The following is a 10,570-nucleotide window of genomic DNA, read 5'->3' as shown; positions in this document are numbered from 1 at the left end:
GGATGTCGAAGAAGAAGACGGGGCCGATGTCAAAGGTTATGAGGCGGCTATGAAAGGGCTATAAATTAGTAGTGCAGAGCCTCCTTGATGGCGTCGTAGATTCCTGCAAAAAGTCAAACGTTAGTATATGATATATAGAGCAAAAAGTAAAAGTGGCTGGAGAGAAACATACTGGTGACGTCTGGCATGTTGAAACGCTCGTAAATGAGGCCAGTGTGAACATCCCAGCCGGTGACACGCTTGACGGGAGCCTCGAGACTCAAGAAAGCGCCTTCCTGGATACTGGCAGCTACCTCGGCACCCACGCCGGCATTCATCATGGACTCGTGCACAACGATGGCACGGCCGGTCTTGCGTACACTTTTGAGCACAGTCTCACGGTCCCAGGGGTAGATGCATCGGAGATCGATGAGCTCAACGGTGGCGCCCTTGAAGTCCTTCTCGGCGGCAGCAATGGCTTGGCTACAGAGATAGAGCGGCTGGCCGTAAGAGATGACGGTGACATCAGCTCCCTGCTTAATGACGTCCGCCTTGTCGAGAGGTAAGGTATAAGATTCAGTGGGGACATGCTCGACTGCTGCACGGTACAAGATCTTGGGTTCCATGAAGATGACGGGGTCGTTGCAGTGCAAAATAGCGTTGATCAAGAGACCCTTGGCTTGCGTGGGGGAACGAGGTATGACAACACGCATGCCGGGAACATGAGTGAAGAGAGCCTCGGGGGACTGCGAGTGGTATAGAGCACCGTGGCCTACACCACCGCACGGCATCCGGACGACGAGCCCGCCAACGTGGCCGCCGGTGCTGCCCTCACGGTATCTGAACTTTGCCGCCTCATTGACAATCTGGTCAAAGGCTGGGAAGACGTAGTCTGCAAACTGAATCTCCGCCACAGGCTTGAACCCTTCGGCGGCTGCTCCAATGCCGAATCCGAGGATTCCCTGCTCGGTCAGCGGAGTGTTGAAGACTCTCTCGGAGCCAAACTCGGTCTGCAGGTCGACAGAGCAGCGGAAGACACCACCAAAGGCCACGTCCTCGCCAAACAGCAGCACCCGTTCGTCAGCGGCCAGGGCACTTCGCAGAGCTGCGTTGATGGACTGGTACAGGTTCAGGCGCTTGGTGGGAGCGTTGGCCGGCAGCTCCTTGTTCGAGGCGAGCGAGGAGGGAGCATGGTGCAGCAGCGGCGTGGCTGCGTAGTTGACCGGCAGGTTCATCTTCGCCCCGGGGGCATGGGACGAGTATAGACGGGCGTTGCCATACTGTGCCCTTGATAGCAGCCGTCTCACGCCTGTTCGGGACGCCATGCCGAATCTATATTGCTTCTCTGCTTATCTGTCCGCTGTTTCGGTACGTCTGTGCTGCTTCTGTCGCTGGCGTCTCGCTGGGTATAGCTCAATTGGCGGCCAGCAGTGAGGTCGGCGTCTGCAGCGGCAATCGCGAGATGTTTTCTGTCGTTGTCGTTGTTGCTGCTCGAAGTTGGAAGTCGAGGGAGTCGCTTTTTTTCCCTTTTCGGCTGCTGCGCGAGATACGAAGGCGGGACTCGCAGCCCGACGTTAGCCGGCGTCACGTGGCCGAAAGAGTCACCTGATGGATTAAGGAATAACTTTGATCCGAAATATTATGTAACACCAAGTCACCTGATTTAAAGTCACATGATGAAACCCGAAATTGGATGGCGGAAAAAAACTTCGACTTCAACAAACTCGAGATATCAAGATCGAGAGGTCGATGGCTGCCATTTAACGGGAGAGACGGAAGAGAGCTGCTATAATACTAATATTATCATTCTACGGACGTCAAAGTGTGCCAGATACTATAAAAGAGAAAGGGAAGTGGGGAAAAAGGTCAAGTCATGACTGCGTGGACTGCTCCTTCATGTAGGCATCGACGGTGCGCTTGATGGCCTCCCGCATGCCCACCAGCGGACGATAGCCCAGCCGGGTCTTAATCTTCGAGATATCGAACGTCCTCGTCATGGACAGGTAACGAACCATCTTGCGGTTGAGACCCGACTCTCTTCTACCCAGGCTGATCGCCCAGACGGTCCACTCGGCCACGACGACGACGGCATAGAAGAGCGCAGCCGGGACCTGCCAGATCTCCTCTCGCTTGGTGGGATAGCCGGCTGCGTCGCCCACGGTATAGACAAACTCCCAGAAGGGTATGTGCTCGTCGTTGGTAACCACAAAGACCTCTCCGTCCACCCGTTTGTCGGCTGGTGGCGGTGGTGCAGCCGGGTCGATGTCGACCAGCGCCTTTGCGGCGAGAACATGGGCGTAGGCACAGTTGCCCAGGTACGTAAAGTCGAACAGGTTCTTCCCGTCTCCGACTCTGACCTTGTTGCGGCCGCTCTTGGCGTTACTGACCATGCGAGGGATGGTAAGGCTGTCGCCTTCGCCGAAAAGGGTTGTGCCTCGCAGGATAACGGTCAGCAAGCCATTGGTCCTGTTGGCTGCGACCACCATCTCCTCTGCCAGCGCTTTGGTGTGCGAGTAGAACTCGGGCTGTTCCGGGTAAAAGACCCGGGGCAGGTCTTCGGTGGCCTCTATGATGTCGGAAAAGCCATTGTGGATAACAGACGAGCTGGATGTGTAGACCAGAGCTCGGACGGACCGCACCTCCTGGATGGCGTCTAGTAGATATCGGTTGCCCTCGACGTTGATCTTCTCGTAGAGACGCTGGGTATTCTTCTGCTGCATGAGAAGAGGCGAGGCTGAGTGGAAGATTGTCCGAGGCTTGACCTGCTGCAGGGCTTTCAGGATGTCTTCCTTGCTGCCTATGCTTCCCTTGATATATTTGGCTCCCTCCACAATGTTTCTCTTCGTCTCGATGTCAAACACCGTCACGTCTGATGCGTCTCCTTTTTCCAGCAGCTGCTTGACGATAGTATGTCCCAGCCCACCGCATCCTCCGATGACCAGAACTGGGTCCATCATGGTGACCTTCCTAGGAGTCTTTTCTTGTTGGTATAAGTATTGGCTCCTGGAGTAGCGTGGTTGCCTGTATTGCTATTGTCGACCAACAACAACAACACGCGGGCGAGCTGTTGTATTTATAGTTAGCTGGCTAACGAACAAACAAAGAACCCAGGAGGACCCCTGCTCCAGCTAGTTAATCACAACATATGCAGTGGAAGATTACAGAAGGATTGATCTGCCCTGGGATTCCGAGATTCGGTTCGCATTAAAATCATCTATACGGTAGGAGAGTCATGACTCAAGGGTTGCCAGCTTTCACCTGCTGCAATTCCCCTGTTATCTTGTCTACAGTCTATGTAGCCAGCTAACATCTAGTAGCATATTTCTAATCTCTAACATCTATCTATCCTCAGAACGAGCTTCCTTGCGTTGCTAAGCCTTGTTTCTTTCTCTGCCGGAAGAACGCTGGGAAAAATATCACGCAGCTGCAAATTATCGCCAGCTTCATCTCCACGGCACTACAGACCAGTTAGTTAGCTAGTCGTCACCCATCAACTAGTTATAGCAAAGGAGCGGAAACGGACCTGTACGGTGATAGAGAGGCACCCGTGTATATCGGATCTTTCTTGTTGAACTTGGCTATAATGATAACCAGTCGAACAATACTCATCGAACAGGCACTATGTCAACACGATCAGCATGGGTACGCTTCCAATAATGATGTCAACCAGCACGGCGGCTCTTACATGAATCCAGCAAGGAAGAGAGTCATGACTCCTATCTTCCTCTTGTACGGCATTTTCAAGCCCTTGATCTGGCTGATGGGAATTGCAAGGATATAGAAATCGCTAAGGACATTCCATAGTCCGAAGAAAAGATTTGTCGTGCTCACTACCTTGTTGCTGCATATCTTGATGCCCAGGGCCTTGACGCCGTTACATCTTGACACGCGGATGATAGATACCGTCAGATAGGGAACAGTTACGATCGATATAACCACTATGCCGATGTAAATCAACCGACGAAGCTCCCTTATGATATGGAACAGCTGGTTGAGCAGCAGAAGGATTGAGATCTTGATGAAGAAGCTCGTCAGGATATAGATGATGTCAACGGCAGCATATTGCTGTTCCTGTTAGCATCGCGGCTATCCAGCAGGCCAACCAGCTAAGGAGTTCAGGGTCTGCCCTTACTTTGGTCCTGGTCATTGTGAGACTTAGGGCTGGAATATCCCACATGTGTCTCCCGTAGTTGACCGTCGTATCTAAACACTGGTAAGCCCCCTACGCCAGACCCACAGAAGTAAAGAAGACACATACTGTGAATGGTCAAGGCTGAGTGGGCTATCGAACCCATCTACACCCCGTGGGCGAAAGTTAGCAATCGCAAGGCTAGCTTCATGCATAAGCCGTATGTGTCTACGGACCGTCGCCAACACACAAAACACTTGTTTAACAAATTAGCAAACACGAGCCGTGATAACTCAATTGACCATTCAACTGGTTTGTTAATTGGGGGCCAAAAAAAAAAATACTCACCATCTGATAAATCCCACCGCAACTGAGAATACCGGCTCTTTGCGATGAACCTGGCTATTACCGCAACCATCATAAGGCCTAGCGAGATCGCATTCACAATAACTATCGGCATGGCCAAGCTTGGAGGATCCACGAAGTTGGACTTGACGCCTGGGGGTGGAGGCCCGGCCGGCAGTTTCCACAGGTCACTGAGATCGCGCGATTCCATGATGCCGGAGATTGTAGATTCGGGGAATCACTCGTTGCAGCTGGCACCGAGAGGTGAGGCAACATAGCGGCCTCGACGGCCCTTGACTAGTCATTATATATGTACAGAGAAGAAGTTATGCGGGTCTGAGCTTCCTCCTCCCGTATATCTCGGGTACTCGGGCGCGATGGGATGATGGACGGCCTAGGGAGTACAACAACATCCTCTTTTGGCATCACAGCCTTGCCTACGGAGTTTCTTCAGTTCAACGTGGAGCTTGGAGCATGGAGTATGGGTTTGAAGACCGAATCAGCGCATTCCTACATGGATTTCGGAACGAGGATGCGTTTATTTCAGGTCTTGCCAAACAATAAAATATAGCATCTGCACCTTTATGCACCTAGCCGGCAGCCCCCGTCCATATTCCTAGGCTTCTTCACGGGAAACGTCTCTGATTCAGCCAGTTACATGCATTGTTCAGAAGCCGCCTTGCATTTGTTTACGAGATCTCCACCGGGGAAGACACACCCATGTTAATCTGCATGACAAGATGTTTCATGGATGTGTGCTCAATTCTCCAGTTCACTTGCTCTACAGCCTCGCAATGCCACCAGCAAACTTCAACCCAATGAGAAGCGAGATATGTCGTCCTATTTATCGCCCCCAACGTCCAAAAAATTTCATACTTGATATCGGCTCCGATTAAAACACAATGTAACCCATGCGCACGAGCTGTTTCATATATACAAGGTGACCAGAACTCCATACGCCGCCATCATTTCACATCGCTCATCAACCAAAAGAAAAAGAAAATTCAAAGCCATGGATCTACCAGCACGGAGCCCTGCATTGCTCAGCGACTCCTCCACGAGGCTCTGTCCCACATTAGGGATAGGGCGACGTCAAATGACGTTGCAATGCCAGGATGGTGAATCCTTCAGCGCAGATGCGAATTTTAATAACCGAGACACGATGTTGGCAGATAACCGTCGAATACCTTGGACAGCATCAGTTCCCGTGCCCAAGCTGAGAGTGCTGGAGAGTTGGCTCACCCTAGATCACTACCTGTTCTCCCCTCGCTTTTGCTGCTTCCTTCTGTCCCTTCACCATCTCCAATTGCAGATAATGGACGAGGCCAAGGATACCGCAGTACGCTAGGAGATAGCATACCCACTGGCTGCTGGTTGGCTGGATCATAGCAAGCGGTTCGAGCATTTTGTGGTAGTTTGGACTTTGGTTTTATGCTATAATCTCTCACTGACTGTATATCTGTTCAGGTCTGGTGGTTTGAGATGCAGGGTCTTGCTCCCTTTTAGGCCAGTCCAGAGTTCGATATTTATATCTTAACCTGCTTGCTACCTTACCACCACAACGAGCCGCTGATCACCATGCTTATTACACCTCGGGTGACAAGGCTGAGGACAAGGTTGCAACCTGCATGTCTAAGCCTGAGGGGGCCATGACCATCTATAGCCCCCACAGTCACAGCCATCATCACCATCTTGTCCCGCCTCCCCAGACTCGTTGTCTAGAAAACAATGTATCAAGTCCATGTCTGTTAGTTATGGGCATGTTACCGGGGCTCCTGCCTCCTCGGAACTGGACCCAGAGCACGCTGATTCGCATCTGCCACTGATCATCCCTGACCAGGTCTCGTCTACTAGTATCTATCAGCCTGAGCTGATGTCCCGCCGCCGAGTACCCAGGGAATGGATGTATTAAAGCACCCAGCTACGCTGCTTTCTTTAGCAATTACCTCTAAGTTGATTGTCATTGCCTAGTGATTGTCTTCCTTGGCCGGCTCTGGCACACGTGGTATTAAACTTTCAGTTGTCTGACAAGATGCTCTCCAAACTTGGATGGACTGAGTCCGCATTATGCGTTCTACTGCCTCTCTATCTAGTATACCTCATACAAAGATACTTTAAGCTACGAGTGTCTGTTAAGATTCCTTCCCTGGGTTGGTCTAAGGTGCCTTACATAGGACACTCCCTGTCCTTCCTTCGAGGAGGGGCTGAACTACATTCTATGTTCGAGTGAGTAAGCAACACAAACAACCGTCATCTCCTTCGAACTAACCGTCAAATAAAGGCCGTATCGCAAGACTACAACTCCAATTCATTTCAACATTTGTGGAACCGATCTGTTTCTCATAAACTCCCCTGAAATTGTCAGAAAAATCGCCAACAAACCTCATATATTCACAGAAGGTGCTCTACGAGGAGATTTTGCCTTAAAAGTACTTGACCTTCCCAAGGGTGCTGCTCAAGTGCTAGGCAACGATAACTCTGGGTCTGCTCTCCGGCCATTACCTGGAAGCACATTGCCACCGGAAAGGCGTATCGTGAGAATGCAGCATGAAACAACGTTCAACCTATTAGCGTCTCCATCCGGAATACATATGTTCGTTCTTCAGTTTACTAACTTCATGGAGAAGCTGATCCTCTCTAATGATATAGGCGAGCAATGGGTCGAACTACCAGACCTATTTCACTTTATTCAAAATCTTACATCAACAGCCATGATGAATGCCCTCTGTGGGCCTCGCCTGGTTGGGAAGAACCCTGGCTTTGTTGACGAATTTTGGACTTTTGATCTGAACATTCATTACCTCAACCTGGGCATTGCTCCATTGTTCAGACCTGAAGGGGTCAAGGCTCGTGATAGATGCATAAAAGCTCTTATAGAGTGGAAGAAAAACGCTATCCGAGACTCGGCAGACAAAGACTACCCTGACTCATTGCTCTGGGATGAAATCTGGGGGTTCAAGATCATGCGGGATAGAGATGAAATGTATAGCCGCTTCCCCGAATACTGTAACGACCAGGCTCGTGCGGGCGCTGATTTAGGCATCCTTTGGGCGTAAGTATCTCCCTAATCTAAGATTATACTACATCATGGATCTCTAAACTAACGATGGTTTAGATGTAATGATAACCTCATTCCTGTCGGGTTTTGGCTAGTCCAAAGAATTCTTAGTTCTCCTAACTTACGGGAACGGTTCATGAAAGAATTTGATAACGCAAGGCTACCCTCACAACCAGGAGATACCCTTCCACGTTTCAACACACATGTCCTTGCAAAGACCCCTTTTCTTCAGTCCACATATCATGAGGTCCTACGGACTCAAGTAACCAGCTTCACAGCACGCACTGTTCGCCAGAATTGCCAGATAGGAGAGTATATGTTCCCCAAGGGTTCCGTCACCCTTTCATCGTCATGGGGAGTCCACAACAACCCAGGTCTCTGGGGGTCTCGGCCTGGCGCGGAGGAGCACCCTGTTGAGGAATTTTGGCCAGAACGATTCCTTATCTGTCCATATGAGAGGGCGGCAAAGGAAGGAAAACCTTCACCTGAATTAGGAAAAGGGCCGGAATTTTCTTTGAAGGGTCTCGATGGCACGTTCTTCCCGTTTGGGATAGGCCACAACGCATGCCCAGGTCGCCATTTTGCTACACATGCGATCCTCAATATAGCAGCTACAATGCTTTCTGTATTCGACTTTGAGCCCATTGACACATGGGCAGGTGAGGGCATGGATTACACGACATTTGGATATACACCCGCCAGGCCACTGAAGAAGATACCCTTCAGAATACGAAGGAAGATTCGCCCAGCTGGAGGAGAAGAAAGGTCCCACTGTTAAATGCTCTGGTTTAGCCTCGTTTCTGAGATTTTGACTCTCTTCTCGTGGTTTAAGCTGATGATAGATGGCAGTATCACCCTTTTTCCGCCTCCTGAAGGCTAAGTCAGTGAAGCATTTGAATATAGCCATTTGCTGTTCTCGCCATTCACTCACGCCATTACTAGACTTTTGCACAGGCGGTGTTCAATCTTTTAGATGTGTACATATTTATACATACATAACATCTCTGCACACATTGCTAGTGTTGTTTCAGTGTTAGATATATCAAGAAACAACAATTCAGAGTTCTATAATAAATCCCATCAACATTATATAGGGCTGCCACTTAGTGCTGGGCGTATAGGTGGTGCAATAGTTATGATGATATGGAGCATGGTAGAACACTAGCTTTTATCTCGAGTAGCTTAGGCAGTATGGGTTTCAGTAAGGTTTGGAACGTCGGTCGATACTGCGCTTGAAATTAAAGTAACATTCTTAGTCAGGTCGTCAAAATTGATACCATATATGGTTAGGAAATGCCAAAACTTTGGATACCAAAACCTCCTAAAACATACAGGAAGCAGTTTATTAATTTCTCAAATTGCCACGGCCAAAGGTGCGTGCGCTCCGGCCATGAGATACAGCTCTGATTACTATTTATCATCCATATTCCTTCACGGCATCGGGCTTTTTGGTCCGAGCTGAGTCCGCTTCAATAATCGGTTCCGTAGGGATCAATAAGATTTATCAGTGCATGTCCAGGAAAAGGTATTGAGTAGACGTGGGAATTCACTGCATAGTAGACACTCTGCGGCCTTTCCTCTTTTCCATATCGCTGCTTTGGTCTATTTTAACATTGTATTTCGACCTACTTCTTGATGTTATGATGTGAAAATAAGCATTGAGCGAGATCTTCGGGAGAGCCACGACGCCTAAGACTCGGATCAACCCTTGGCAAAAATTGTTGCTGGGTGTCGCCCTTTTTCCAGCCTCTACACGTGTTGAGGTCCTGTTTGAAGCGTAAAGGCCCACATTTCATTTCCTATGCTGATACACTAAGCCACAGAATTGAAATATTACGCCCTGCATGACAGGCACTGAAGCCGTAAAAAATGCGAGTACAGCGCTTTGTAATTTGAGAATACTTGCTGAGGTCAGCTGCTGGATCACAAACGTGATCCCTTCGGATGCAGGGTATAGTGGCAATATCTTTGTTATCGCGTCCCAGAAATGGGCGAGGTTCTCAGAAAATGGAATTTTCCGCATTGAAAAGCAGCCAGGATTGAGGGGCCGGGTCGGGTATTGTACTCCGAAAACCACGTCAGATAGTCATTATTCGGAATATTTAGTGACCGAGAACTGACAAGGAGCGTATTCCAGGTCCCTTGTTATGCGGTATATTCAAATGTTCTAGTTTGCATCTAGACTATGTAATGCATCGTGGTAGGATCGTCGAGTGGGTGTGGGCCATTAAGACGATAGATAAATTCAAATTCCATGTGTTCGAGGGTCCATTTCAGATAGCGTTCAGTTATCTGAAGCCAGCAATCAGTAATCTATCCGAACTGTCCGCATTTCTGGCATTTGCGGCTGATTGTTTTCATCCTCAAATGGGTCTTCAGCCATTAGGAACCCTGGCATTTGTATAGTTTAGCGTGTTTAAAGATTACCGGTGTCGGATCACCTGGCGAACCATTGCAAAATAACAACGATACCGGGTTTACCGGTCACAGCCCTAAAATCTCCTTTTCGGGGAAGCCCTCGTCACATATACCCTGCACAATGGGAGCCACGTTAATGATGTGTGGAAACGTGGTGTTGCAAGGCGCATCCTACCCTGTGTCGGAGGATCAAGCACAACTTAGATGGATACGCAGGCTGACGTACAGGGATGGCGGGGTTCGACGGTTATTGCTGATAAACATCTGTGTGAGTTCAAAACAAAAATGGAAAGAGGAGACGGCCGCATTTGCTGTTGTTTGCTGCGGTTGATGATTATTTTGGTTGTTGACAACGAAAGAAATAAGACGAAAAAAATTGGTTGAAAATGCCAACAATCAAATGATGAGTCACATACTTTCTTGGCACATGAGAACCTTATTGGCATTTGAGGCTCGTGCTCGCTTAGTCAGCGCTCGTCCTTTTCTCGGCTTTTGGGAAAGATAATATAATGGTGATGGCATAGTGATGATGATGATGATGAGTGGGAAACGGGGGTTGGCTAGTCGGTGGCTAAAGCTGTAATTCCGCGTACCTTCATGCGAGTGGCCCCTGTCAATTTAGCTGCCAACCTAGTACTTTG

General features: G+C 49.3%; 6 protein-coding genes across 6 annotated transcripts; 2 read left to right on the top strand and 4 right to left on the bottom strand.

Moving 5' to 3' along the window:
• Window positions 1–65: 65 nt before the first annotated feature.
• On the bottom strand, window positions 66–1,304 carry MGYG_08699 (2-oxoisovalerate dehydrogenase subunit beta; the record flags this gene model as incomplete). The annotated part of the gene is made up of 2 exons (XM_003169104.1): window positions 66–103; window positions 173–1,304. The coding sequence occupies 2 exons, from the start codon at window positions 1,302–1,304 to the stop codon at window positions 66–68; spliced, it is 1,170 nt and encodes a 389-aa protein (XP_003169152.1).
• A 546-nt stretch (window positions 1,305–1,850) lies between these two features.
• On the bottom strand, window positions 1,851–2,936 carry MGYG_08698 (sterol-4-alpha-carboxylate 3-dehydrogenase; the record flags this gene model as incomplete). Its single annotated transcript, XM_003169103.1, has 1 exon — window positions 1,851–2,936. One exon carries the CDS (start codon window positions 2,934–2,936, stop codon window positions 1,851–1,853), a length of 1,086 nt encoding a protein of 361 aa, XP_003169151.1.
• Window positions 2,937–3,327: 391 nt separating this feature from the next.
• On the bottom strand, window positions 3,328–4,664 carry MGYG_08697 (hypothetical protein; the record flags this gene model as incomplete). The annotated part of the gene is made up of 5 exons (XM_003169102.1): window positions 3,328–3,436; window positions 3,503–3,598; window positions 3,665–4,044; window positions 4,112–4,182; window positions 4,457–4,664. The coding sequence occupies 5 exons, from the start codon at window positions 4,662–4,664 to the stop codon at window positions 3,328–3,330; spliced, it is 864 nt and encodes a 287-aa protein (XP_003169150.1).
• An 801-nt stretch (window positions 4,665–5,465) lies between these two features.
• MGYG_08696 (hypothetical protein) lies at window positions 5,466–5,959 on the top strand (the record flags this gene model as incomplete). Its single annotated transcript, XM_003169101.1, has 2 exons — window positions 5,466–5,792; window positions 5,921–5,959. The coding sequence occupies 2 exons, from the start codon at window positions 5,466–5,468 to the stop codon at window positions 5,957–5,959; spliced, it is 366 nt and encodes a 121-aa protein (XP_003169149.1).
• Window positions 5,960–6,485: 526 nt separating this feature from the next.
• Window positions 6,486–8,289, top strand: MGYG_08695 (hypothetical protein; the record flags this gene model as incomplete). The annotated part of the gene is made up of 3 exons (XM_003169100.1): window positions 6,486–6,679; window positions 6,735–7,505; window positions 7,569–8,289. The coding sequence occupies 3 exons, from the start codon at window positions 6,486–6,488 to the stop codon at window positions 8,287–8,289; spliced, it is 1,686 nt and encodes a 561-aa protein (XP_003169148.1).
• A 1,527-nt stretch (window positions 8,290–9,816) lies between these two features.
• Window positions 9,817–10,451, bottom strand: MGYG_08694 (hypothetical protein; the record flags this gene model as incomplete). Its single annotated transcript, XM_003169099.1, has 3 exons — window positions 9,817–9,902; window positions 10,156–10,182; window positions 10,346–10,451. The coding sequence occupies 3 exons, from the start codon at window positions 10,449–10,451 to the stop codon at window positions 9,817–9,819; spliced, it is 219 nt and encodes a 72-aa protein (XP_003169147.1).
• Between the last annotated feature and the right edge of the window lie 119 nt (window positions 10,452–10,570).

This window comes from Nannizzia gypsea, genomic scaffold (genome assembly GCF_000150975.2).
Source record: "Nannizzia gypsea CBS 118893 supercont1.10 genomic scaffold, whole genome shotgun sequence".
NCBI classification, from domain to species: domain Eukaryota; kingdom Fungi; phylum Ascomycota; class Eurotiomycetes; order Onygenales; family Arthrodermataceae; genus Nannizzia; species Nannizzia gypsea.
This window is presented reverse-complemented; position numbering and strand designations above follow the sequence as displayed.